Source organism: Sceloporus undulatus, chromosome 2, assembly GCF_019175285.1.
Source record: "Sceloporus undulatus isolate JIND9_A2432 ecotype Alabama chromosome 2, SceUnd_v1.1, whole genome shotgun sequence".
Classification (NCBI taxonomy): domain Eukaryota; kingdom Metazoa; phylum Chordata; class Lepidosauria; order Squamata; family Phrynosomatidae; genus Sceloporus; species Sceloporus undulatus.
In genome coordinates, this window is record NC_056523.1 from 86,703,861 (window position 1) to 86,731,328 (window position 27,468).

The 27,468-nt window shown below is 40.5% G+C and overlaps 2 protein-coding genes across 2 annotated transcripts in view; one reads left to right on the forward strand and one right to left on the reverse strand.

The window, feature by feature from the left end:
• LOC121921059 (gem-associated protein 5-like) overlaps positions 1-27,468 on the forward strand; it is an 87,862-nt gene that overhangs the window by 31,430 nt on the left and 28,964 nt on the right. The window lies entirely within an intron of this gene.
• Positions 8,031-27,175, reverse strand: MRPL22 (mitochondrial ribosomal protein L22). The gene is made up of 5 exons (XM_042448534.1): positions 26,957-27,175; positions 20,732-20,797; positions 19,836-19,913; positions 16,836-16,905; positions 8,031-8,313 (listed from the first exon to the last, which is right to left on the reverse strand). Exons 1-5 carry the CDS (start codon positions 27,158-27,160, stop codon positions 8,102-8,104), a joined length of 630 nt encoding a protein of 209 aa, XP_042304468.1. The 5' UTR covers positions 27,161-27,175; the 3' UTR covers positions 8,031-8,101.

Sequence of the window (27,468 nt, forward strand, 5' to 3'; positions counted from 1 at the left end):
GGATGTCATATTGAGGCGGGAGCAAGCTTGTTTTCTGCTGCTCCAGAGAACAGGAACCGGAATAATGGACGCAAGCTACAGGAAAAGAGATTCCACCTCAACATTAGGAGGAACTTCCTGACAGTAAGGGCTGTTTGACAGTGGAACGCACTCCCTTGGAGGGTGATAGAGTCTCCTTCCTTAGAGGTGTTTAAACAGAGGCTGGATGGCCATCTGTCAAGGATGCTTTGATTTGGATTTCCTGCATGGCAGGGGGTTGGACTGGATGGCCTTTGTGGTCTCTTCCAACTCTATGATTCTATGATTCTAATTGTGGTTTAAGTGTCAGCTGCAAGCTCTCTATGATGAATTCTATCTCCACATCCATGAACATAACCAAGATTAAACGCACATTCCTTTAACCTTGACCATACATGCATATTCATGCACATGTTCTATCCCATTTTTTCCCAATTATACTAAAAAGGAAGACATTTTTATATTCTATACTAATACCTAGAAAAAGAATTTACATTTGCTTTACAAGGACTAATGCTGCCACTCATGTGTCTTTGGCAACCACCCATTATAGTTAATATAGATATAAGACCTTTCTCTGTGGTTGCGCTACTATTATTCCTTTCCAGACACTAATGCTTTATATCTTTGAATCTCTGTAAACTACTGTTACAAAGATGAGCTGTAATCAAATAAGCCAAAGATAACTCTGAAGGCCGTTTCACTTAACCAAAAAATCAGCACTGGCTGGCAACTGAGTTCAGTGTGCATTAGAGCTTTGTGAACAGCCAAGTGGCTATCTGATTATCCCTTTGTGTGGCCAAATTGATTTTCAGCCCATGATGAAGTGTGAGGAAAACACATTCAGTATCATTATTAGCTGAAAACCAATCTGGCCATGTGCTGAATGGTAATGTGCTTTTGGCTTTCTTTGTAGACAGCCCAGTTTTCAAAAATGAGGCATGTTGGCCCTCCATTAGATAGCTTGAGTTAACTTGAACAGGTGTCCGTGTTAAAATATTGCTTATATCTAGTTTATTTGTGTTGAATCTATACAAAACAACAGATCCAGAAAAGGCCATCTTGATAGAGAGTGAGTGCAGCAGTTAGAGATCCTGGTTAACGGGCAAAGGCACCTATGTCTTGGAGAAACAAACTAAAGGCTTTATTATAGGAACGTCATTCTAAGACAGGAAAGTTACTCAGGATTCTGATTTAATCTAGTTACACTCTAGGGAAATGCTGAGGGAGAACTGTGGGTAAGAGAAGATGTGAAAAAACATCCCTAAGAGTATCATTTTGCATCACAGAGGGATCAGGATAGGTAAACCAAAAGGAAAGACACTTTGGTCACTCAGGCTGAATTCATACCTGCAAATTAATTCAGCTCCAGTGCACAATATCCAGCCCCAGTTTTGCTCTCATTAGCACCACACTCCCCCTTTTCAATCTAAACTCAAATTGATTTTAGAGCCACACTTTTTCCCCACCTGAAGTGACATCAGTATAGGTTTTATCATTGTCCACGTATTCAATGAGATTATTTTGGGGTTACACACCCACAGTGGCTGTGTTGCTTTTTTCTTCCCAGGATGCATATCGATATCAACCTATTGCCTTTCTTGTTTTTCTGTCATTCTAACCACCCATCTACACTTCAATTGAATGGCTCCCTTGCCAGGTCCCCTTACCTGGGAAAATTAAATGCCTCCTCATTTAGTTTAAAGAGAAATTGTGGTGTTAATTAGGAAGTAATGGATGAAATGGGGGGCTGCAATCAGGTGAGTAGCACTATCTGGTCTCTAGATACTGACTGGAGTCCAGGCAGTCCTTGGAGGGGGAAAGAGGGCTGAAAGGAGACCAGATGTGTTATCTAGCAATTTTCTAAAAAAATAACTATGTTATTCCATTTCACTATAAAAAGATGACAAGGGAAGGGAAGTCTTGTGGCATGTTTAAGATTAATAGATTGGATTTTCTAGCAGAAATATTTAATTATTTGAAAGTTGGGAGCAAACTTGTATGGAAGTTTCACTGTTCTTCATTATTACTTCCATTAAGCTTCATTCTACCAAGCACAGTCTACCACTTTAATCTGTCCCTGCTCAAAGTCTCGTGTCTCCTTTCATGCATGCTTGCTCTTCATTTTTTGTACCATCAGCAGATAGAGATACAGTAATGCTGAATCTACGTTGTTCTCTCCATCTCATTAATACAATTAGTAGGTAGGAGAGACCCAAAATACTGACCCCAGTGGGATCCCTCTCAAAAATAATTCTGTAATTGGAGGTCACAGTACTAATGATCACCCTCTGCTAAAAGGTCTATTACTGTTCTTAACGGCAGATTTTCTTCCATAATTAGTACTCAAATGCAGGTATGCTAATGATTGGGAAATCAGAACAGTAGCAATCCTTCCAAAGTATATGACTCTACAGCCTATAGTTTTTTACTAGGGAGTGAAATATTCAGAACACAATTTAGGGTAGCTTCTCCACATAAACTCTCCCTCACCAACACATTCACTTTGCTAGGTCACAGCCAAAACATTATACAGTTCAACCTTTCACATTGAACATAGATTAAAAAAAAATCTTTGAAAGAGTAGACAAGCAATGTCTGACAGAAAACATTTCTGGCACTGATTGGGGGAAAATGCATCTCCTAGATCCTAAAAGATTTTCATTAGTTACCAGTCTGTTTCTGTGCTCGACTCAAAGTGCTGGCACTTATGTTCCATGGCACTTCAACCTCTCCTCATACGTTTTGTTCTCCATGCCTCTTAGCATCCTCATTTCCCTTTTCTGAACTCGCTCCAGCTTCTCTATATCCTTCTTAAAACAAAGTGCTCAGAACACAATAGACCAGATGAGGCCTGACCAGCATGGAATATTAGGAGAGTACTGCTTCCCTTGACTTGGAAACTATGCTTTTTAAAGCAGGGTAAGCTAGGCCTGGTATAGATGGGCCTTTTGTGATGCCCTCATCACATGCTAGGGTTACCTGGGGGGGCAGAGCGCCCACATGCCCCACAACCCTCACATGTGATGAGGGCATAACAATGGTGGCATCCTGTATACATGGGCACCACCATTGTTACATAAGTGCTACGCGGCTTCCACATGGCACCGTGCGGCGCTTACATACCGAGTGCACCACTGGTGCACTCGTTACGCCACTGCCGTGGGGTAAAAAAAAACCCACTTTTCACGGGTACTTTTTCCTCCACGGGGAAACCGTGTGGTTTGGTGGCTGCAGCTTCCCTATGGAGGAAAAACAGGAGCCAGAAGGCCTCCCTTTTTTGGAGGTCTGTACCGCACCCTAGTCTTTGCATTGCTGCAACACCACACTGCAGGCTCATGTTCACATCCTTTTTGCATCTAGTACTGATGAGCCATGCATCCACCATCTTATACCTGTGCAATTGGTTTTTGTGGCCTAATTGTAGAATTTTGCCTTTGTCTCTGCAGAATTTCTTTTTATTAGTTTCTAGTTTATCAAATTCCTTTTTAATTCTGTTCCTGTCTTCCAACAGCCTTTCAGTTTTGTTAGAATCATATAGTTGGAAAAGACCTCAAGGCGTATCATCTACAAATTTGATAAAAATTCCCTCTATCATCTAAATCACTGATAAAAATTTTAAAGAGTGCCAACTCGAGGACATACTCCCTACAGTCCATTTGAAACTTCCTTCCAATCTGAAGCACAGACACTGACGACAACTCTTTGAACATGGTTTTCCAACCAGTTATGGATCCATCTGATGTTGTTTTCATCTCTTCCATATTTACTCAGTTTGCTGATCAAAATATCATGGAGGACCATATCAAGTATTTTGCTGAAATCCAAACAAATGACATCCAAAGCATTCTCAACTAAGCTAGTGACTCAATCAAAAAAAGATATTAACATTACTTCGGCAGGATTTGTTATTGAAAAACCCATGCTGGCTCCTACTGATCACTGCATCAAAATACTTGCAAATGGACTACTGTATAATCCATTCTAATATATTTTTTTTCCTGATACTGAGGTTAGGCTGACTGGTTTGTAGTTTCTTGGATTTTGTTTTGTTTTTAAAAAGAGAGTGACAGTTATCCTTTATACAAAGGCTTTTTTATATCCACTCAACCCCTTCATTCCTCTTCACGCTCTGGAGGTTTTTTGTTTTGTTTTATTTGGTGGTTGGGGTTTTTGTTTTGTTTTGTTTGTTTTTTGTAGTATTGGCATTAGAGGGTAAATAAAGGAGGTCCAGAGAAACACATGGCCTGCTGGGTTGTACTGGTGTGCCTTCAGAAAACGACACAATACAGTTTGAGCTGAGAAAGAAAGGGATTTTGCTACATCTGTTCTTACTGTGTATGCCTGCCTACAGTAGGCAAAGTAAATAGCAGCTGCCTCCAGAAAACCATTACTGAGCATGCACAGAAAGCAAAACAAAGAAAAGAGGCAATGATTCTGCTCCAGCAGCTACTGTCAGCATGTTAAATAAATCTTTACGTTTGGCCACAAAAACAGAAATCAAAAGAAAAATGGAAGTTGATGAAAGACAAAAGTTATCCCGGATGGATTTTGGAAGAAACCTTTAAGGGGTCTTTAGAAAATTCAATATGTTTTTGTTTATGCAAGGTTTGTTTGACCTGTCTGTTTCATCTTACATGTGCATATTGTTAGTTGCAGTCAGTGGTGGGGTGAGTTGTTGAATTATGTTGAACCGATCTTCTTCATTGCGGTATAGGAACCAATCTCTATTCTTTCCATGTTATTTCTATCTCTGGTAGCAAAGGACCCGAACAGATGGGCCAAAATAAAGCTGCTTTGGGTCACTTTGGAGGTACACTGTCTAAATGACACACGCATCTTAAGCAGCCAGAAGCTGCCCCAAAGCTGCATTCTAGTCCTTAGGACTGGAGCATGGCTTTGGCATGGCTTCCGGCCTCTTAGGATGCATGCATCATTTAAACAGTATACCTCCAAAGTGACCCAAAGCAGCTTTATTTTGGTCTGTCTGTTTGGGCCCAAAATTTCTTAAGTAAAGTTTCAGTTGTTTCAGAACATAAAAATCTACAATCATTAGTCAGTACCAGTTGGCTAGAATATAACTTGATGGTATTAAAAGACCTCTACTGACTTCTAATTTTTTATACAGTACATACTACAGTATTCAAGAAGCTGGTTTTGACTTGATAAATTATTATAAAACTGAAAAATTACCTTTTCTATATGAACCTACCAGTCTGTTAAGACCTGCATCAGAAACTCTGTTCCAAATGCCCTTAGACACAAGACCATTCCAGTGGCAGTACTTTCTGCAGACAGATGGCTGACCAGAATTTTGCTTATCATGATCACATGAGCCTCTTAAAAAATAATTATCCATGATTTTTGATGAATGTTTTTATTTCCTGTTTTATTAGTTTCATTGTTTTTAAAATGTTCATTTTTTTTACTGCAATTTCTAAAAATTGTTTTATTGTTCTATTTTTCTAGCTGCTTTACAGGCTTCCAGATGAAGTATTTTTCAGTTTTAGGAGACTTGTAAGTCAGGAGGTTGCCTGAAAACTTAAAAATCCATTTTATGATTCTATTTATAATCTGTTAACACACAACAGCGCTAATGAGTAGGTCAAATAAGCATCAGTACCTACAACCATCCATTCGATACCAGCCACCTATCGTGCTTAAAGGAGAAACTAAAGGTAGCTTACTCCATCACCTCCCGCAATGGTATCAGTATTACTTTGGTATGCAATAAGAGGATTGCTCTATAATTTACAGCTAAAAATAGATTTTAAATGCATGAATGATAAATTGTTGCCCATTAAAACCAAGGGACTCTTTAATCAGTACCTGTTCCTTTTAGGAATCACATGCTCTGCAGTTAATAAGCACTTCACCTCCTTAGAGATTGGCTGTTTGTGCATCCAAGGGAGAAACTGTAAATTCCAAGAAATTTAAAGAGTTGCAAGTTTTCCATACTTTTAATATACTACCAGAAAATGAACAGGAGTGCCACCTGCAGTCACATTTTACTGAACTGAAAATTCATCTATCTGCATATGTACCAAATATACAAGAACATTATTTCTTCTATGCAATGATATCAAGAGTAATAATGAAGCCACATGTCAATTATTGTCAGTTGAACACCAGCGACTGCCCCTCCATCTCCTACAGTCGTTTTATGTCAAACAAGAAAGAACAAAAACAATGATGCAAAGGTAGCTTTAATGGCAAGCATATCTATTTTCAAAGAGAATTTTGTTTGTTTGACAAACAATGGTTTACTTTGATTTTCTTCCATGAGTTCTCAAAGTAGTACTAAAAATCTTACCCAGCTTCCTTTCAAGCTACTAACCAGCCCAAGAGTTTCTTGCAAATAGCAAAGCAGATGTATCACATGCCTTCAGATCATCCTCCACCACACATTTTAGTTAACTGTGAATGTAAGCTCTTTCTTCACACTGGGAACCTTTTAATGCTGTACATAGGCAATGTAATGACGAGCCAAGTGGAGGACTCGGAGGATGAGGAGGAAACTGTGGCTCCTCTAGTGCAGGGGGAAATTGAGGTTACACCAGGTGCTAATCCTGCTCTGCCAGATCCCAGCTGCGATCTCCCAGCCCCAGAGGACAAGGCTCAGCCAGATCCTAGTGCTGGTGAGATTCCTCTTGAGGCTCAGCAGCCTAGTGGTGACTCTGGAGAAGAGCCAAGCCTGGAGGTGCCTTCCTTTAAACAATGCAGGGCTGAGAGTGCTTGCGTGTGTCGGTCCAGGAGAATTGCTGAGAGACAATTGGCAAACAAGCCTCAGCTGGCACTGAGAAGAGAGTCTCCTGCTTAACCACCTGAGAGATGCTGACTTGGTGTCAGAGTTTGTTGCAGTATCCTTCTGTGTGATTACTGTCAGCACTGGCTCCTTACTCCCTGGAACCCTTGTTTGCCTTGAACCCTTGACTTTGGAATGGACTGGACTCTTGTTACCTTCTGGCTGCCCTGACTGTGGACCGAACTGACTTCTGTGGACTCTGGAATCCTGACCTTGGCTTTGTTACTGGTGTGCTTCTTGTGGACTAACCGAAAGGTCTGTCGTCTGCCTTTTAGCTCTTTTCTTGTTAAACAATCCTTATCAGCGTTTGTTTGGACTTGTGCTGGCTGTAGTCCAGGACAGTCTATGCTGTTAAGAATGTGCCAGTTACAGTTAAAAGCTGGTGACCTACAATCACTATGCATTCACAATACCAGAATCTAGGAAATAGCCATTTCATGTCTGACATGCCAATGCTGAAAAACATAGAGTTGGAAGAGACCCCAAGGATCATCTACTCCAACCCCTTGCCATACAGGAATTCTCAATCAAAGCACCCTGAACAGATGGCCATCCAGCCTCCGTTTAAAGACGTCCAAAGGAAGAGATGCCACCACACTCTGAGGGAGTGTGTTCCACTGTTGAACAACTCTTACTGTCAGGTATAATCTCTTTTCCTGTAGCTTGCACGTTCCATGTCCTATTTTCTGGAGCAGCAGAAAACAAGTTTGCTCCATCCTCAAAATGGCACCCCTTCAAATACTAAACGGGCTATCATTTCACCTCTTAACCTTCTTTCATCCAGGCTAAACATACCTACTCCCTATGTCTCTCATAAGGCATGGTTTCCAGACCCATCACCATTTTGGTTGCCCTCCTCTGCACACACTCCACCTTGGCAACATCCTTTTTTAATTGTGGTGCACAGAATTGAAATGTTCTGTCAATGCAAGCAATAATTAAGCTAGATATCCCATTATTATTTTTCTGCATTCATAGCATATGCTAGACTACACTAACAGCGTCAAGACTAAGATGGGCAATACTTTCAGTGAAAGTAGCAATGGGAAAATACCTCAGTAAATCAGTGTGCAGTTTCCTCAGTGCACCAGTTTCTACTCTCATTTCAGGTATCATCTGTATGTGAGATACTGTGCTTGCCTACTGCCTGTCATTGAACCCCTATCACCATGCGCAGTTTGTTTCTAACCAGAAAATCTGAGTGTAATTACAACATTCTTATAATGTATTTTATTTACATGACTATCAAAAAGAAGATAATTTACACATCAGGGAATATTAAAGTGTGTTAATAATGGTTCGGTTACGAAGCTGCTGGACATACTCCTTAGCTTGGTCAAAGCCCGTCTTTGGTGGTTCTGGGGGTGGAGGAGGGCCTTCTACTAATTTCACAAAGTAATGACACTTGACTTTGTCCATAATCCCAAAAAAGCCCTTTCCGTGATAGCGGATCCTTTTGAGGTAGTGGCCTTTTCCAGAGAAGGATTCAGCTAAAAGACATAAATCAAAATGATAAAATTAGAACCCTGCTGGATCATAAATCTGTTAGAGCAAAATCTTGGGTCCACTCAATACATTTGTTTTTAGCAAAAATTTCAAAATGATTCAGGAGCCAAGTCAGCTATCTAAAGTTTCCCCAAAATTGAGAATCATAAAAGCTCACAATTTAATAGAACAATACGAATTAAAAGTATACAAAAATGAATATTAAAAGAAAAGTAAATAATTCACAGTATAAAAACAATTCAAATCTTAAGTTAAAAGAATGCAATTTTAAAAGTTTTTAAAAGTATTAAAAACAGTTCAAACAATACAGCACCTCATAGCCCATTCTTTTAAAAGACTGTCAGAATAAAAAGATTTTAACCTGGTGATGGAAGGACAACAAGGAGGGGGCCATTCTAACCTCCCCGGGAAGGAAGTTCCAAAGCCTAGGGGCAGTCACTAAGAAGGCCCTCTCTCACATCACCACCAACTGTGGAGACATGGTGGTGGGACTGAGAAGGGTATCTCCTGATGATCTTGGACCCAAGTAGGCTCATACATGAAGATGCCTAGACCTGAATCATATAGGGCTTTATAGGTCATTACCACTTTGAATTGTGACCAGAAACAAACTGGGAGCCAGTAGAGCTGTTTTAACAGGGGCATAGTATGCTCTCTGTAACCTCCCTCAGTTAACAGTTTGGCTGCAGCTCTTTGGAGCAGATGAAGTTTCCAAACACTCTTCAATGGCAGCCCCAAGTAGAGTGCATTAGTGTAGACCAAACAAGGCATGTGTCACTGTGGCCATACAGATAGCATATCTCCAAAATCTGAAGGTATGGGTGCATTTGGCACGTAAACTTTAAATGTGCAAAGGCACCCCTGGACACCTGTTAACTGACCAGGAGCACCTCTATCTTGTCTAGATTAAGTTTCAATTTATTTGCCCTCATCCAGTTCTTTACAGATTACAGAATCAAGATAGGTTCTGCTTGTGGTACCCAAGCTGTCTCGCAGCCTAAATAGTGTGGATAGCTTTTGTGACAGACCAGCCCCCCACCCATGGTTGAAGATGCTGCTACTGAATGGCAGGTCAGTGAATGGTAAAACAACTGCCATTCAGGACCTGATTCTGGAAGAACAAGCTGACCTGGCCTGTATAACAGAGACCTGGTTGGATGAGGCTGGGGGGGGGGGGCTCTCTCAGCTTTGCCCACCAGGATTCTCTGTGCAGCAGAAGGCAAAACCTGGGGGGTGGGGAGGTGGAGTTGCAGTGGTCTAACATGATCCCATCGCCCTAACCAGATGCCCCCTCATACAGTCTACAGGTTTTGAGTATGTTTATCTAAAGATGGGTAGCCGGGACAGAATATGGATTCTGTTGGTGTACCGCCCACCCTGCTGCACAACAATTGAAGGCCTACTCCATGACAGTGTGGGCAGCAAAGAAATTATTACATCTGCATGGAGCTGTCCAGCAGAGCTGTTCTGAGTTGTCAGGGGTCTTTTACACACTTATCCTCAAGTAGAAAATGCAGACCACTCGGAGGCCTGCTGTGAGGAATTTACACGACATTTTGCTGATTAAGTCACTCAGATCTGCTCCGTCTTGGATGCTACAATTAATACAGTACCAGTGGATGTACTTTTCAACTTGTGCAGCGCAATGATGTGGACAGAATCCTTGGAGAGGTAAAAGCAACCACATGTGTCTTGGACCCTTGTCCTTCTTGGCCAGAGGGGGACCAGCTGAGTGGGTAAAGGAGGTAGTCAATGCCTCCCTACAACAAGGCAGAATTCCACCTTGCCTAAAGGAGGCAGTTGTGAGGCTTCTGTTTAAAAAGCCATCCTTGGATCCCACAATAATGAACAATTATCGGCCAGTGTCCAACCTACCATTTTTGAGCAAGATTTTAGAACGTGTGGTAGCTTCCCAACTCCAGGAGTTTCTGGATGAAACGGATTATCTAGATCCATTTCAATCTGGTTTCATGCCTAGCTATTTCCTCATTCCAAAGACTGTGCAGAACTATCCCACCACCATCGCAAACAGAGTTAGTGGGGACACGAGAGAGGGCCTTTTTCGTGGCTGCCCTTAGACTCTGGAACTCCCTGCCCAGGAAGGCCAGGATGACCCCTTCTTTGTTATCCTTCCACCGGCAGGCTAAGACCTACTTGTTTAAACAGGCATTTAAAACAGAAAGTCTTTAAAGCATGTGATGGGGTGCTGTTATATTGTTTTAATGTATTTTAAGCATTTTAATCTTTTAAAATTTGATTTTAGCATTGAATTTGTTTTAATTATTTTAGAAATTTAATTCTATTTTAATATACTATTTTTGTATGTTTTTAATTGTATGCTGTTTTTTTAATGTTGTAAGCTGCCCCGAGTCCCAGCCTTGGGAGAAGGGCAGGATATAAATTAATATAATAATAATAATAATAATAATAATAATAATAAGCTTGTCTCCGTAATAAAACATTCAGGAACCTTTGTGTAGCAATCATCAGGCAAGTGCTTATTGCTTCCTACTTTTAGGAATAAGCATATGAAAACTTCAATTGTATTGCAAACAAACAAATCAACCATAAAATCTGGTAACTGATTGTGTGTATACATGTGCGCAAAAGACACATCAGATGTTAATGTGGTGTAGTGCTTAAGGTGTTGAACTAGTATTTTGGAGATCTATGTTCTAGTCTCCAGTAAGCCATAAAAGTACTGGGGGCCTGGGACCAGAGAATGACTATTACTCTACTGCATACTAAAATAATATTTTAAAAATCAAGTATTACAGAATTGGTTTTTAATGTCTCTGGCTTTTGAGTATTTTTATTGCTAATATATGATTTATTCTTGTTGCTATACTACATTGCTTTTAAGGATGTTTTCAGATGGTTAAATTATAGTTTTCTTTGTTTTTAGCTGCCTTGACCTCTCCACAGAAAACAAACATGATAAAAATGTTTTAAGTGAAGTTTACAATGGCTGAAAACAAGATACATATAATAAGGTGGCAGAAAAATGGACGTTCCAACATTATCCATTAATATCCTATTAGTGAGTACTTCACCAGTGGCAGGACAGAACAACATGTGGCCCTCCAGAGAGGATTGCAAGTTCCACCAATCCTAACCAAAATAGCCAATGGTGAAGGATGACAGATGTTGCAGCCCAACAGCATCTAGAAAGTCACTGAGCTAAATATATTTATAAAATTATAATAGGGTAACAAAACAAAGAGTAGCTTGTGGCAAAGACCATGAACTGCTAATATCAAAAAGTAGAATAATGCTAAAGAGCACTACACCAACCATTGTACTGAAATACAGCCTGATGAGCATCCATGTAGAATTTAAAGTTAATATGAAAAATAGATTTGTAATATTAAGTCTCACTGATCGAGAGCCAGAAGAACTGTGAACTGAAGTCAGGGACATTATCAGGGAAGAATGCAAAAAGACACTTTCTCTAGCCAAAAAGAAAGAGAAAAATGAAAAACAGGCGATACTCTTCAAGCAGTTAAGGACAGACAAGACGCAATAGTAAAAGGCGTCAGAAGTACAGTCAGAACCCTGAATGTAACTGTTTAATGACTTGTGTGCAGAGACAAGGAAAACTACTGTAATAGTCAATGCATAGAAATAGAAGCTGACAATAAATGGAAGAACAAGCAACTTCTTTCATAAGTTCTGAGAAGTCAAAGGAAATTTAAATGAAAAGTGTGGAGACTCTACAACTAGTAGGGGAACACATCAGACGACCAAGCAGAAATAAAAAGAAGATGGAAACAATACATGGAAAAACTATATAAAACAGATGAAAGGGTGACAGACTCATACAAGGAAGAACCATATGAAGATGAACCTCCAGTTTTGCAAAGCACAGTGGAAGCTGTAGTTGGAGTACTTGGGAGAAATAAATCACCAGAATCAGATGGCATACCAACAGATCTGCTTAAATCTACAGAAATAGAATCTACTCTGGTTCTATTTAAAATTTGTCAACAAATATGGAAAACAAAACAATGGCCCACAGATTTGATGTTCAATATATATTCCAGTCTGCAAGAAAGGGGACACCAAGGAGTGCAGTAGCCACAGGATCACGAGATTAATTTCCCATGCAAGCAAAGTAAAGCTCAAATTTCTACAATAAGGTCTTTTACCATATATAGAGTGAGAAATTCCAGATGTCCAAGCTGGGTTCAAGAAAAGAAGAGGGAACAGGGGTCATATTGCAAACATAGAGTATGTTGGAAAATGTGGGACAAAAAAGAATTTCAAAAGAAAAGCAGCTTTCTCTCAGTCTCATCATTATCATAGGCTCACTTGGTGAGGACATGAGAGCCTTTCTTGGTGGCTGCTCCCATCCTCTGGAACTCCCCTCCATGGGAAGATAGTCTGACCCCCTCTCTGCTTTCCTTTCACTGGCAACATTGACCCAGTACAGACTGGCGTTATGTGCTGGCCTGGAGCCGAAATTAGGGCTGAGGAGAACGGAGCATCTGCATGCTACCGGCGTGTCCCGACGGCATGTGTGCTGATTACGGGCCTCGTGCGCTGCGTCCAAGGGACATCACCGCACTGCTCCAGGGCAATAAGGGTGTCTTGGCAGCGATGGAAAAAGAAGCTGCATTTCACAGCTCCTTTTTCATGGTGCATCGTTGCCATGCCGTTTGGTTGGCGCAGCCACGATCCGAGGGAGAAGGGGGCGGCCTCTGTCTGCCCCTTTCCCCCTGTCTGTACAGGCCCATTCTTATTTAAACAAGCTTTTTAATGCTTAAGCAGGGAAGGACTTTAATGTAGATGTATGGCCCGTTACAAACGGGCCAGAAAGTCCATGCAGAGCGCGTACTAGGGTTAGAAAGGGGCGGTGCTTCCGCACCCCCTAACCCTAGTGCACGCTCTGCGTGCACAAAATGGCGACAGCCGTTCCACACGGCTGCCGCCATGACAACATCACGACCGTGCCACCTCTATACGGGGTGGCGCGGACATGACGTCCTCGCTCCGCACCAGGGCGCTTAGTGCGCCCTTAGCGCAGAGCAGGAAGGAGCTCCGTTTCAGAGCTCCTTCCTGGTTTGGTCCGCTGGGCGCACCCTTCACACGGCTGCGCCCAGCGGACCAAAGGAGAAAGGGGCCAAGTGACCCCTTTCTCCTCCTCCCCGCCACCGCATGGTGTCCTTGGGGCTTGAAGCCCCAAGGACACCCCTTTCCAGGCTGCGGGGAAGGGGCCTTTTGCCGCTTCCCTGCAGCCTTTTGCCGCTTCCCTACAGCCTCAGCGGCTGCCGCTCTAAACACTGAGGCCCCAATACCCCGGGGAAAGGGGTGGGTGCAGCCCGCCCCAAATGGGCGGTTTGTAACCCGCCCATGTTTTATCTGTTTTTAACTTTTGTGTGATTTTTAATCAGTACTATGATGTTTTAATGTGGAATTTTTAAATTGGTCTTAAACTTTTTGTAAACTTTTTAATGTCTTACGGAAGCTTCCTTGGGTCCCAGTACGAGAGAAAGGCAGCATATAAATAAAGTAGTTTGGAACATTTACTGAAGAATGAATACCAAGGGCTGACGGTAAATAGGTCCTAGAGCAAATCAGCTAGCGTAGCATAGTGGTTAGAGTGTTGGCGCTAAGACTGGAGATTAAGGTTTGAATCCCGGCTTGGCCATGAAACCTATTCAGCCTCATAGAAAGGCAATGGTAAACCTCTTCTGAACAAATCTTGCCAAGAATAACCCAATGATAGGGTCGCCTTAGGGTTGCCATATGTCAGAAATGAATTGAAGGCACACAATAACAACAAACAGCAAATGAGGCCTGAACTATCCCCAGAAGTCAAGACAACTAAAATGAGACTGTCACACTTTGCCTATATCATAAGAAGACACGACTCACTAAAAAAGACAATAAGGTAGAAGGCAGTAGGAAAAAGAGGAAGACCACAGTATAGGTTGATAGACTCAGTGAAGGAAGCCATGGCTGCGAGTTTGCAAGTCCTGGGCTGGGCCGTTGATAATAGGGTAACTTGGAGGTCTCTCATTCACTGGGTCACTGTAAGTCGAAATCAACTGGACAGCAGTGAACAACAGCATAATAGTGTAAGACCCTCACTACCTTTTAAAGACTTTCCTTAGAGAGCATAATTCAACAAGAAGGTCAGTCACTTTTGTCCAGAATGTCCACTTGAGGTGCTATGAATCATTGCAAAGTGACATTTTATTTCCCTCTTTGGTAGAAGCTATTTCTGCACTATTTTTCTTTATCATAAGTTTAAAAGAAAAATGAGCTTCCTGTGGCAGCAGCTATATAGCAGAAAGTTAAAAGGATCAATTTGATATGGAGGTCAGAAGGCTATACCTAAATGCCAGATCTAAATGTACTTAATTTAGAACCTTTTTTACCTCAATTAAAGCTTGACAGATGACAATTTGCTGGAAAGTGAAGTGTAAACTGCTAGCTAATATGCCACAGCAAAATGAGTTACAAACAACCAAAATGGGCCAATGTTGAAAAATGTGTTTATTAATTTTAAGTCTTATTCAGAAATACACATTTCTCATGTATATGACTGCTGGGGTAAATAAGGTCAAAACAAACATAATTGGAAGGGCTTACAACATGCAGGTTAAATTACTCTCTATAATAAACCTTACTTTTTATGCAGCTACAAGTAAATTAAGCCGTACATGGAATACTTGGTTGTAGCAGTTTCAGCCATCTTTTTTACACTACTAGGAAGTTAATGATCAGGATTTCTTGAGGATGTCAGCAGGTTAACTCTACTGTATGCCAATGGAATATATTCCTCCCTTGAATCTGGACTTTCAGGACTTTCACGTAAATAATATGCTGAGCTATCTTTGAAGTTGCATGTAATCAGTACATTTGTGAGGTCATATTAATATAGTTTCAAAATATATTATACTTTACATGAAAATTTTCCTCAGTTTAAATATACAAGTACTCCCAATCTATACCTGGAACATGATTGACATCTTGTACATCACTGAGAGGAAAGATTTAATTGATTTTAGAATTTCTGGAAGTTCGGCATTTAATAACACAGCAGATAGCACTCAAACTATAGTTAAACAAATGCATACACTTTTTGAAGACTGAATGCCTTTTAATGTGAGTTTTCCAGAAAAACTGATCAGAAAATTTTGTGATGCTGCAAATCAACTGGATCTGAGTCCCTATGGTTAACTGAAAATCAGCACACCTCCAAAGCAGCTGGAAGCTGCTTTTTTCTACCCATGTGTTTCACCCCCATGTTGATTTTCCATGCTGCATAAATATTCCAAAGCTTCTAATAAAGTATTAGCTCAGAGAAAAATTCAGTGAAGCATATTAACACAGCAATCCTAAACATGTTTTCTCAGAAATAAGGCATGCTAACTTCACTGGGACTAAGGTATAATAAAGGAATATAAAGCAATGCAATATTTTGCAATATTTTATTTTGAAATAAGTTCCCAAATCTCCCCACCACCACCACTTTTGTTGGAATACTTCTACATATTTTGAGGCATTATAATAGCATGATGAGTACTGGAATCTTTTCACTGACACAACTGGAACATTATATCTCAGTTGCAATAATCTTGCTTCATATGAACTTGGCAAACTGAGGTTTGGAGCCCAAGACGTTAACCCCAGGAAGTTCATTTTGGTACAGTTTCTTCTATTTTCCTCCCTCGAACCACCTGTAACCCTTTTTAAAAGCCTCTCTATAGAGGCTGGTAGCTATCCTGAACAACCTTTCTTCTATACATCAGGTCCAAGCCCAATTTTGGGGTAATTTTCCCTTCTCCAGCATGATCACATGCCCCATTTCACATAGTTCAGGGGGGCACCTGTTTTTTGAGTAGATGGATGAAGGTGGGTGGGTGTGAGAAAAGTTCGGGGAAGGGAAACTTTCCTCCCAGAAAGCTTAGAAGGTCAAATATATAGTATGTGTAAATCATAATTTTGACTCACATTCAAACTAAGATTGGTGTAAATCATTGTTTGCCAGGTCATGACACAATCACAAGATCTGACACAAACCTAGAGTAAGGTCTGAGTTGGCATGGTTTATGAATAGCCCACTGAATAATTTCAACTGGGGGAGGGAATGAACTCACTGAAAATGATTAGAAAATTATTTTAACACTCTGAAAGTGGTGTGCACAGGATTACATAGACACTTGATTTATAGGAACAGTCACCTGGAAAAAGTTAATTACAATTTTGAAACTGCTCTGTTTATCTGGTATTGTAGCTACTTATTACATTCATATTTAATTTTGTAAAATATTTCACCTTTAGAAATGGAAAATATTCTGTGTAAAAAAGAGCAACTGTCATGATAGAAAATATTCTGCTGTCCATTACTGATCAATATGTAAATGATGGCATTAATGACAGCAACTATATTCTATTTAAGAACTGTGCATATCAGTTAAAATTCTAAACTGGCTCATACTATGAGTATTTTAATTTACCATCAATTTTTCTATAACAATTAACAAAAATAACTTACCAATATGTAAGTTGGATTTGAACTCTACATTATGTTTTCTCACTGCCATTTCTTGGGCTTCCAGAAGAACCTATAATGAAAGATGAAAAATACTATCAAGTCAATAATATCAACATCAGTCTCAGAGTTCTATAATAGCTCCTCACGTTTATACTGTATGAAGAAGCAAAGGAATGCATTAATCTTAGGGAGTGGACCTATATATAGAAATCTATTATTCTCTTTCATAGCACTTCTCATATTGACATACAGCTAAGTCCTATTTATTTCCAGAAAAGCTTACTCTCAGGATAATGCACACACAGGATTGTTGCCTTATTTAAGCTTTTCAAAATACAACTACCCAACCTCTCAAAAAAGAAAAGGCCAAAATGCAGCCTTAGTAAGAGTGAACGATAAACTCTATGAACAAATTTACGCCCACTTATAGCAATGATGATGATCAGCACCTACCATTAAAAATGCAATGACTTTATTTACCGAATGAAACTATTTTAGTCTTGACAAGAAAAAAAGCCAGAAAAGAAAATGTATAGGTTTTCTATAGAATGTCTGTATGTTAAACAACCTATGACTCAGCTATCAATGTTACACATGTTTTCGCTTTCAACTCCCATAACCCCTTACCAGTACTATGACAGCTGGTGATGAAAGCTGTAGTTCAAAACAGCAAGTGAGATAGATGGATTTTTAATATTAATATCCCTACTATAGATTTATAGAAATGGTTGCACCATGGATATAGAAATGAGCTTTCTAGAGTCAAGGTTGTGTGTGTAAGAGAGAAAATGCTGAACAGGATTTGCAGTAGAATGTTTAGAGAACAAGTTGATCTTTGCAAGCATCAAGGCGACTAGCTTGCTTTGAAAGCCAATACAATTAGGAACAACATCCTTGGACGAAGGAAATAACACACAGAGTGATAGAGTGATGGAATATTCCAAGTGAGCCTAAAATGTATTTTAATATATTCAAAATTCTGTGTCCTGATTGTAAGAAAGATTTGTACGTTTGCACTTTGAACCAGCCAATAGAATACATTGTTAGGGACTTCTTTGTTGAAATTACCTATATGAACAGCCATTTTCTTTGGTTCTGGTGCCTCAGTTTTTTGGAACTTGATTTCCACTGGGGACTTTTGCCGGCAATAAATTTTTTGGATTCTCAGCTTTCTGAGTCCTGTTGTTTTCTCTGCTCTGTCAAGCCAGTGGACTATGGCCTGTTACAGACTGCCAAAATAAAGCTGCTTCGGGTCTCTTTGGAGGTATGCTATTTAAATGATGCATGCATCCGAAGAATCTGGAAGCTGCACCAAAGCTGCCCTCCAGTGCTTAGGAACGGAGTGTGGCTTTGGCGCGACCTCCGGACTCTTAGGACCCATGCATTATTTAAATAGCATACCTCCAAAGAGACCCGAAGCAGCTTTATTTTGGCAGTCTGTAACAGGCCTTAGTGAGAGAAGTCCAGGCTTTTAAGAATCCTACTACACTAGAAAGCATCAGACTGAAAAACAACAGTATACAGCCAGGCACATCCCACCTTTCTTCCCTTCAGCTCCATGTCTCTGCCACCTATTGTTTCTGCTTTTCATGCAACTTCCTTCTTTGCTCCACTCTCAGTGGGGACCTTATCACTTGACCATTTTCACATTAACTGCTGTGAGGTTTATTCCATCTCAAAGATCAATTTCTGATTAGCTTCTGTTGCCTCAATCTTTTTTTCTGTCATTCCGTCACTGTTCAATCTCCTCTATCAGCTTGCTTTTTTCATTCTATTGTTTAAGTTGTGCCCTTCACTCAACCTCCTTGTCTTGGGGTTTTCTTTTTGTCTGCTTGCCTCTTGACATCTTTTCCTAGCCCCCAATTTTCCATGTGTGAGGTTTTCATCCTAGTCAAACTGATCTTTCTCCACCTACATAGAAGAGCAGCAAGTATCTCAGAGACCACCTTTTCCAGGAAAAAAATCGGTTTGGAAAAGGTACTTTGATCCGCACGCTATCTTTCTCACCAGTTTTACTTCAACTTCATAAAAATATTCCAGATACGAAACAATCTTCAAGGCACACTTTTAATGTTTATTTTATAACCAAAGATTAAAGGTTAATCATAAAGATTAATTTTACACAAATGTATCTTGCATCCAGGTCAACTCACATTACAATTTTTTTTAAAAGTCCAAAAAGAAAATGAGTAACCTGCGGGAACGAAAGAAGTGTTCATCATAGTAAGACCCCAGTGGGTCTTACAACCTTCTCAGAGTCTTTCAAAGTACAGGCAGAGGAAGAATACAATAGACATTCAAGAACACAAGACAACATAGAAAAGGTATACCAAGTCTGTAACAAATCTCAGAAATGTTAGGTTTTTGTGACTCAGAACTCCCAGAATCTTCCAAGCATCATGATCAAAAAAAGTAAAGTTTCTAAACTCTGGCCTGCAACAGCTGCTCTGCTTACCATTCTACTTCTTGTCAGAATTCAAGGTGCTAGTGTTTATTTTTAAGAAGCTAAATGGCTCAGATTCAGTATACCTAAACGGCCTCTTTTCTTACAGTCCTGCCTGTTCTGTAAGATAAAGTCAGGTCCTTCCTGGTGTTCTGTTTAGGTTGGGAACATGTTTGGAAGGGACAAGATAAAGGGCCTTCTTAATTACTATGCCCAAATTAAGGGCTGACTTCCCCTATGAAGTGCAGCCGGTCATTGCCACATTGTTTTTCATCAGTACCAGATAGCCATTTTATGATTTAACTATGGTTTAGCTTTAACTGTTGATCCTTAGTTAATTTTTTTTTATAAACTGCCCTGGTGGTGCTTTTGTATTAGAAAAGTGGAATATACATTTTAATAAATAAACAAATATATCTCCAACACTAAGAGGAGAAAATGTGAGGACTGAGTGACATAAAAAGATCTGCATTTATTAAAGGAAAAAATTGTAGAAAAGTTAATGTACCTGCTTAGCAGACAGAAAAACAAAATTATAGAAAGAACTGACAACATACCTCTTTGATTACCTTTGCTCCCTTTTTATCATTGAATTCCAACTGAGCTAATGCCTGATCGATGGTCATTCCCCGTATCTTAAATTAAAAGCAAAAGCAAGAAGAGAGAGGAAGTGTAATTTGTTTTGTAATACAAAATTCAGAATGAACATCAGTTTACCAACTTTCAATGAAATATGTTTCAATATTATAAAAGTATAAAGCACTGGGTCTAAGTTATCCAAGAATTTGTATAGTTTTACCTAACTGTTACTGTCTACACTCTCTTAGCCTTAGAAGAAAGCAATGACAAACCTCCTCTAAATAAATCCTGCTAAGACAATTCTAAGTCAAAATGAATTTGAAGGTAAATAACAACTGTACAGAACTTTATAAAAAAAAAAACAGAAAAAGAAGAGAGGCTTTTAGAACCTGGATGTCAAAACAAAGTCAAGGATTAGCCCCACGAGATCTGTTTTTACCTGTCACTAGAAAGTTAAGTACATACAAGTAGCATTTTCTCCTGTACCACAAGAGAAGTAGACCATACTCAACAATGGGGCGTGGGGGACCTGACTTGCAAATAATCCTGTCTTGCATTTAGATCTACCTCAGGAGGTGATCTAAGTAATCCACCTTTCTTTGAATGTCTGGTACTTCATGTGTTTCAACTGAAAATCTGTTTTACCTAACGGTGATCCTGGCTTAATTTTTGCTTGGGCAAAAATAGCAAAACAAGACCTCCTTGCACTATAATACACAATGTCCTCCTAGTTCTTTAATGCTGGCTTAAATAATATTTGATCCTGGGTTTCTACAAGGCATTTCAGACTTGACAAGGGCACTAGCATGCACATATACTTCAGGGGAAAAAACTATCTACCTAACAAAATGAAGCTTACAATTATTCTACTTACCAATTTTGCTAGGTACCACATCTTGTCCTTGCTGTATTTAATATCTCTACGACAGTGGTATATTTCCTAGGGAAAAATGTTTATATTCTAGTAATTTCTACAATGGTTACAATAATTTGGGGAACAAAATATTTTATCCCACTAAACAGCTATTAACATATCAGTTATTTCATCTTGAAGATAGAATGCCCTTCTCCTTCAACTAATATGTATGTATGTATGTATGTATGTGGGGGAGAGAGAGAGAGACTACCATACACAAGAGAAGAGGCAAGGCTGGAAGCCCAACTATATTACAGTGGCATCTCAATCTAAGCATCCGCAGATGGCAAGCCCCATTATCCCCAACGGCTGCATGTGCATACAACCGCATGCACATTCTGCTGCCATTAGGGACAACAGGACTTGAGGTCGTATCTGAGGAAAGGTCTGGAACAGATCCCCCATGGATACCAAGGTCCAACTGTATATAAGTGGTATCATGGGCAAGTAATAACACTTGGTGTAGTTCAAGTGGACACCTTTATGATCACCAACTGTAAGTTTAATTTGCAGCAAATCATGACATAATGCTTTACAAACTTTACACATATTAAACTGCCTTGTAACAATTCAGACCATGGGCCAATCTACCCCAATAACGTCTACCCTGGTTGGCAGCAGCAATGCAGGATCTCAGAGCAAACAAACCTTTCTGTTATCTGAGATCCTTTTACTTGGATATGCCAGGGACTAGTTCTGGGGTCTACTATAGGAAAAGCATGCCCTCTGTCCTTATGTACTGAGCAGTATGATGGTACACTGAATTAGTGAAACTGAATGCAGCTTTGTAGTGCACAGAGGGAATAGTTGTCCACTCATCTTGTTCATCGAAACTGCCATGCTCGCCTTAGTCGATGAACTCCGTCTGGGCATCGACAGGGGAAGTGTGACCCTGTTGGTGCTCTTGGACATCTCAGCGGCCTTCGATACCATCAATCATGGCATCCTTCTGGAATGCTTGAAAGAGTTGGGTATTGGGGGCACTGCGCTCCAGTGGCTTCAGTCCTACCTCTTGGGAAGGTTCCAGATGGTGAGGCTGGGGGACTGTTGCTCTCGGAAAAGAGAGCTGACATCGGGCATCCCTCAGGGCACCATTCTGTCCCCCATGCTGTTTAACATTTACATGAAGCCACTGGGAGAGATCATCTGAAAACATGGAGCACAGTGTTATCAGTACGCTGATGACACCCAGATCTATCTCTCCATGTCTCCGACTGACACAGTGACTAAGGAACGCGTCTCTCCTCTGGATGTCTGCCTGGTGTCAGTAATGGGCTGGATGAAGGAAAACAAACTGAAGCTGAATCCAGAGAAAACAGAGGTCCTCGTGATAGGCACCCCAAGTCCAGACAGGGAAATTTGCCATCTAGTCCTGGACAGGGTCATATTTCCCCTAAAGGACAAAGTTCGCAGTTTGGGAGTACTCCTGGACTCATCTCTACAGTTATCATCTCAAGTAGATGCGATGGCCAGGAGTGCTTGGTACCAGCTTCGGCTGATATGCCAACTGTGTCCCTGCCTGGACCGAAAGGACCTTTAAACTGTAGTACACGCAGTGGTAACCTCTCGCTTAGATTTCTGTAATGCGCTCTACATGGGGCTACCTTTGTACCAAGTTCGGAAGCTTCAGCTAGTCCAAAATGCTGCAGCCAGATTGGTCGCTGGAACCTCAAGGTCAGACCACATAACACCTGTATTAAAATCTCTTCACTGGCTGCCAATTCACTTCCAGGCCCAATACAAAGTGTTGGTTATTACCTTTAAAGCCCTACATGGCTTGGGCCCGAGTTACTTGAGGGAACGCCTCTCCCTACACAATCTGTCCCGCACTCTCAGAACAACTGGGAAGTATCTACTCGAGCATCCCAAGGTGAGACTAAGACTACTCACCAAAGAGCATTACGGCCATGGTCCTTCCCACTGCAACAATTTCCAGAAGAGATCCACTTATATCTACCTAGATGCCTTCAAGAAGGTGCTGAAAACTCACCTCTTCCCATTAGCATACCTCCCTGACTCTCTTATAGAATATCATTCCCAAATAGGAATACCTCAAGATGCTAATTAAGATTGCTACTGTATGTTTTTAGACAGATGATTGTTTTTATTACTTTGTTTTTAATAATTGTTACTGGATTGTTGTAATTGCATTGTATCTGTATTGTATTATATACCCGTGATGTAATCCCGCTTCGATCCATTGGGAAGAAGCGGGAAAATACAAATAAAAAAACGTATTATTATTATATTATCTGCATTGTGACTCATTTTCCTTGCTATCATTGCTATTGTATTGCTCCCCATCACAGCTTTACCAGTTAAGATGCAGAGTGGTCCTGCTTTACCCTCCCTTAAAGGGCTGTTCAGAGTCAGGTAGTGACTAGCGCCAGCATGCTGTAGGTACAGTGTTTCTCAAATGGTGGGGCAGGACCCTGCTGTGTGGGGGGGGGGGGGAGGGACACAAACAGTAGATCAAGAAGGACTCGAGACTTGGAGGGCCCTGATCCCTCCTCTTCTCCTAACCTTTTATGTATAAAATTTACACATGTGTTAAGTTAAATATTGAATTTACTTAAATAAAATCTTCTAATTTGAACAATATTATTTCCCCTTAAAATGTTAAAATATGAATATCTTGAATGTGCAAATAATAATATGCATACCACATAAACAAAATATTTTTATTCATATAGACATCAAATGAGGAGGGCATGTGTCCCTATTTAATCTAATGGGAGGGGGGTTCCCTAGGGTAAAAATGTTGAGTATCACTAATGTAGTATTTTGCGTGTGGTACTAAGCCCTGGGACACCAGGGTTCCACATCCCCACTCAGCCACAGAAACATGCTTGGTGACCTTAGGAATCACATTTCCTCAGTCTAAGAGAAGGCCAAACTTTCTTTGAATACATCTTGTCAGGCAATCCTATGATGGGGTCCCGTAAGTTGCAGTCTACTCAAGGTATTAGCAACAATAAAAGAGTTGCCTGTCTTTCAAGCTGGTCAAGGAGGAAGGGATTCAAGTTCTATATGCATCCAGTTCAGCAACATATGCACCGTGGATAGAATTCGCAGACACAGCCATGTTTAGTGGGAATTCAGTATGCAAAAGGATCTTGTAGCATTTTGTAGACTAACTGAGTAAAGATGTTGCAGCATTAGCTTCCTAGACCTGTCTACAAAAGTTTACGCTACTACTTCTTTCACTGAGTCTCAAAAGTGCTACAAGATCCCTTGCATATGCCTATAGAATTTGTATTTTTTTCTCAGCCACTACTCCCCCATTCGTCTTGCAATCAATGAGTATCAGTGGTCTCTTGATAACACGAGAAAGGAGAACCCTAGTGATTAGCCCCATTGTTTAGAATTAAAAAACTACAGCATTCTTAGCCTTGCTTTGTGGTGAATGCACAGATGAGATACATTACCTAAAACATGCCATACAGGAAAACGACCTCCCTATAGAAGTGATGAGAAATGGCTACTAATAAGCCTTGATCACCATTACTGTCCCGCCCGTGCAGGGCCAGGCCCAAGTACTGAACACAAATGATTTAAAATTCAGAACAAAAAGTGAACACTTTTTAAAAGAGAAGAAAAATTCACAGGGGCACATTAATCATTTGATATACACTAAAGTTTCATGCACACTTCGCTGTTCAAAAAAGAGCACATATACTTCAAATCATATTTCTGGCAAAGCCGATAAGTGTGCACAGAAGACAAAACGAGGAACGCTTTTAAAAATTATACCAATTTGTCTGCGCATAGCCATTTTTCATTTTAGCTAAACATAGCAGCCAGCCAAACTATTTGACAGTAAATTCATTTTTTTAAGGTAAAAAAGTTGTAAAAATATGGAAGACTAGATTACTATACCTGACAAGAAACATGAAAGAGTTTTCCTATAAGTCTCCCAGGCTGCTTCATACATCATGCTACTACTGGCTAGTGATTTCAAGCCATTTAACGCAGCCTCTCTCCTGCGGTGGAAGGGAACATTTTGTTTTAATATTTTGTTTCTTTCCTAGTTCCACATACATGCAAGCTGACAGGGGGATGCTGCTGTTATGATTGTCTAAATACAGTTTTAGCCATAAAACCGCCTGAAGGAGGGGATGTAAGGATGCGACTGCATTGAAATTCAAGCCATATATATTTGGCTTGAATTTCAATGCAATCGCATCCTTATGCCCCCTCCCTTCAGGCTGTTTTATGGCTAAAACTGTATTTAGACAATTGTAACCGCAGCATCCCCCTGTCAGCTTGTTCGTGTGGGTGTGTGTGTGTGTGTGTGTACACACACACACACACACACAATGAATGAAGAATGTTCACTTTCTATATGCTTAAGTCCTCAGCAGCTTTTTTTCTTTCAGATTTATTCAAGAGCAAAGGAGAGAAGTATTATTTATAAGGCCTTATGTGGCCCACAAAGCCCTGAACCTGCTCCATTTTTTGCAAGTGATTTTGTGGGTTTTTTTTTTTTTTTTGCCTCAAGGTTGGCTTTGACCATTAGAGGCACAGCCGTTGAAACTAGGGCTGTGGCTTCCCAGGACACCAGCTCACTAAACTAGGCCATGAGGTCAGGAGGCAGATGATTCCCTTTTGCATCCAGAGTAATCAAGGATCCCTATACTCATAGTCTCCTGCACCGAGTCTCTTGCCTCTACTCCAGCCTATTTTGGGCTGGGTGTTGACATCACACTTGAGCCACAGCATGGAAGGATTTTCCCTCACTCACTGGCTCCAATGTATCTCCCAAGTCTGCTATGCTTCCCTTTCTGACATTATGCTCCAATGAGCTGGGCAAGAGGGGCTTTGGGGGTGCTGCTGCATCTCCAGAGAGACTGGGGCTTCCCTCCTTGCCCTGGACTAATCTAGGCATGCCTATCTCCCAACATTTGTGAAGGAGGGGGAGAGTTAGGGGAATGAAGAGGGATACAGGAACCAAAGGCTTTCATGGCCGGCATCCATAGTTTTTTGTGAGTTTTTCGGGCTATGTGGCCATGTTCTAGAAGAGTTTCTTCCTGATGTTTTGCCAGCATCTGTAGCTGGCATCGTTTTTCCAGGCAAGCATTCTCTGAAGATGCCAGCCACAGATGCTGGCAAAACATCAGGAAGAAACCCTTCTAGAACATGGCCACATAACCCGAATAACCCACAAAAAACTATGGATACAGGAACTTTTGGGATAGAGAACAAAGAAAGGTAAGAAAGATATAAGGAGTTTTTCTTAAGGATGTAGGAAGAGACGTAGGAAGAAATGTAACAAAGCTGAGTTGCAGCCTATTCAAACTAAAGGCAGGAACTAGACTGGCATAGGTTGCTCCCCCTCATGGGAACTCTCAGAAAAGGTTTGTGCGCTCCTGTCTATCAGAGTGAATGGGAGGAGCAAGCCACATAAGGATATTCCACCCTTCACTGCTGGGAAACTGGCCATTCTGCCCAACACCTAAATCCAATTACCAGTTATGCAGACTCAAGTAGATTGACTCAGACTCAAGTTCCTTCAATGACTTCCTTCAACTTATACATGAGGTCAACTTATATACAATTATATATGGTATTCATATTTGGAGAGCTGGGTGAGTTAATTAGGGTTCAGGCTAAGTATTCTTGTTGTTTCTGAACAGGAGTGGAAAACATGTGGCCTTCCAGATATTGTTGGACTGTGACTTTCAGCAGCCCCTTGCCAGAACAGATGATGGTGAGGAATACTGGGAGTTACATTCCAATAAAAACAAAGGCTGCACAGTTTCCACTCCTGTTTCAGAAAAGAAAATTCACAAGAAGCCCAATGAGGATAGTTTGCTCAGTGGCCAAGGAATACTGGCTGACTGTTTTGATGGTGTGGCAAAGAGCAAGAGCATGATCAGGTACTACCATGGAGGAGGGGCATGAGTAACTACCCAACTGGCTGGCACCCTGTAAAAAGGCAACATCTTGTGATAAGTCCACTGGTTAATTTTTATTTCATTTTTTTTTTATTGTGCCAAAGAGATGCTGGGACATTTAAGCCTGTGTGTTTGATGCAAATATAGTGTTGCTAACAATCCAATCTTGTTTTCAGAAACTGCTACATACAAAACTGGACCATGTGAACAGTACTAGCTCTGCACTTGTAGAATACAGACTTGTATAGAAAAGAAACATAGAAAAGAGATCTAGGCCAGTTCTTACTGCAGGTCTTCGGGGTTCTCCTGGTTGCTGTGGGAGATAAAGAATTCTATTCTTCTTTTCCCATCTTCTAGAATCTTCAAGAGATGCGCTTGTATGAATATTACAGAATACAGGAGCACCAGAAGATACTAGCAGCCTGAAAGAAAAGATGTAAGGTGAGATTTTAGGGGGAGTGCAATGCAGTCTACCACAAGCTAAATTCATTCCTTAATCTGCCTTTTGACTGACCAGGAGCACCTCTATCTTGTCTAGGTTAAGGTTCACCTTGTTTGGCCTTTTCCAGTCCATTAGCCACACACACAATTAGTGCTGTTCTGAATTAATGGATGGCATAGATATGACAACTGCATGCATAGTTCTTCCATCATCCATGAGAGCAACTTAGTATTTATTATTCAGTGGCATAGCTGTGTTAGTTTGGATCAGTATACAGAGATCATGTAGCACCTTTGAGACTGAAAAAAGAAGAAGTTGGTAATATAAGCATTCATAGACTTAAACAAATCAACCAG

Coding starts and splice junctions, on each gene's coding strand:
- MRPL22 (XM_042448534.1), bottom strand. CDS start 27,160: ATGAATTTAGCTTGTGGTAGACTGCATTGCACTCCCCCTAAAATCTCA. Junction 20,798..26,956: donor GAGAACCCCGAAGACCTGCA/GTAAGAACTGGC, acceptor ATTTTTCCCTAG/GAAATATACCACTGTCGTAG. Junction 19,914..20,731: donor TGTGGTACCTAGCAAAATTG/GTAAGTAGAATA, acceptor TTTTAATTTAAG/ATACGGGGAATGACCATCGA.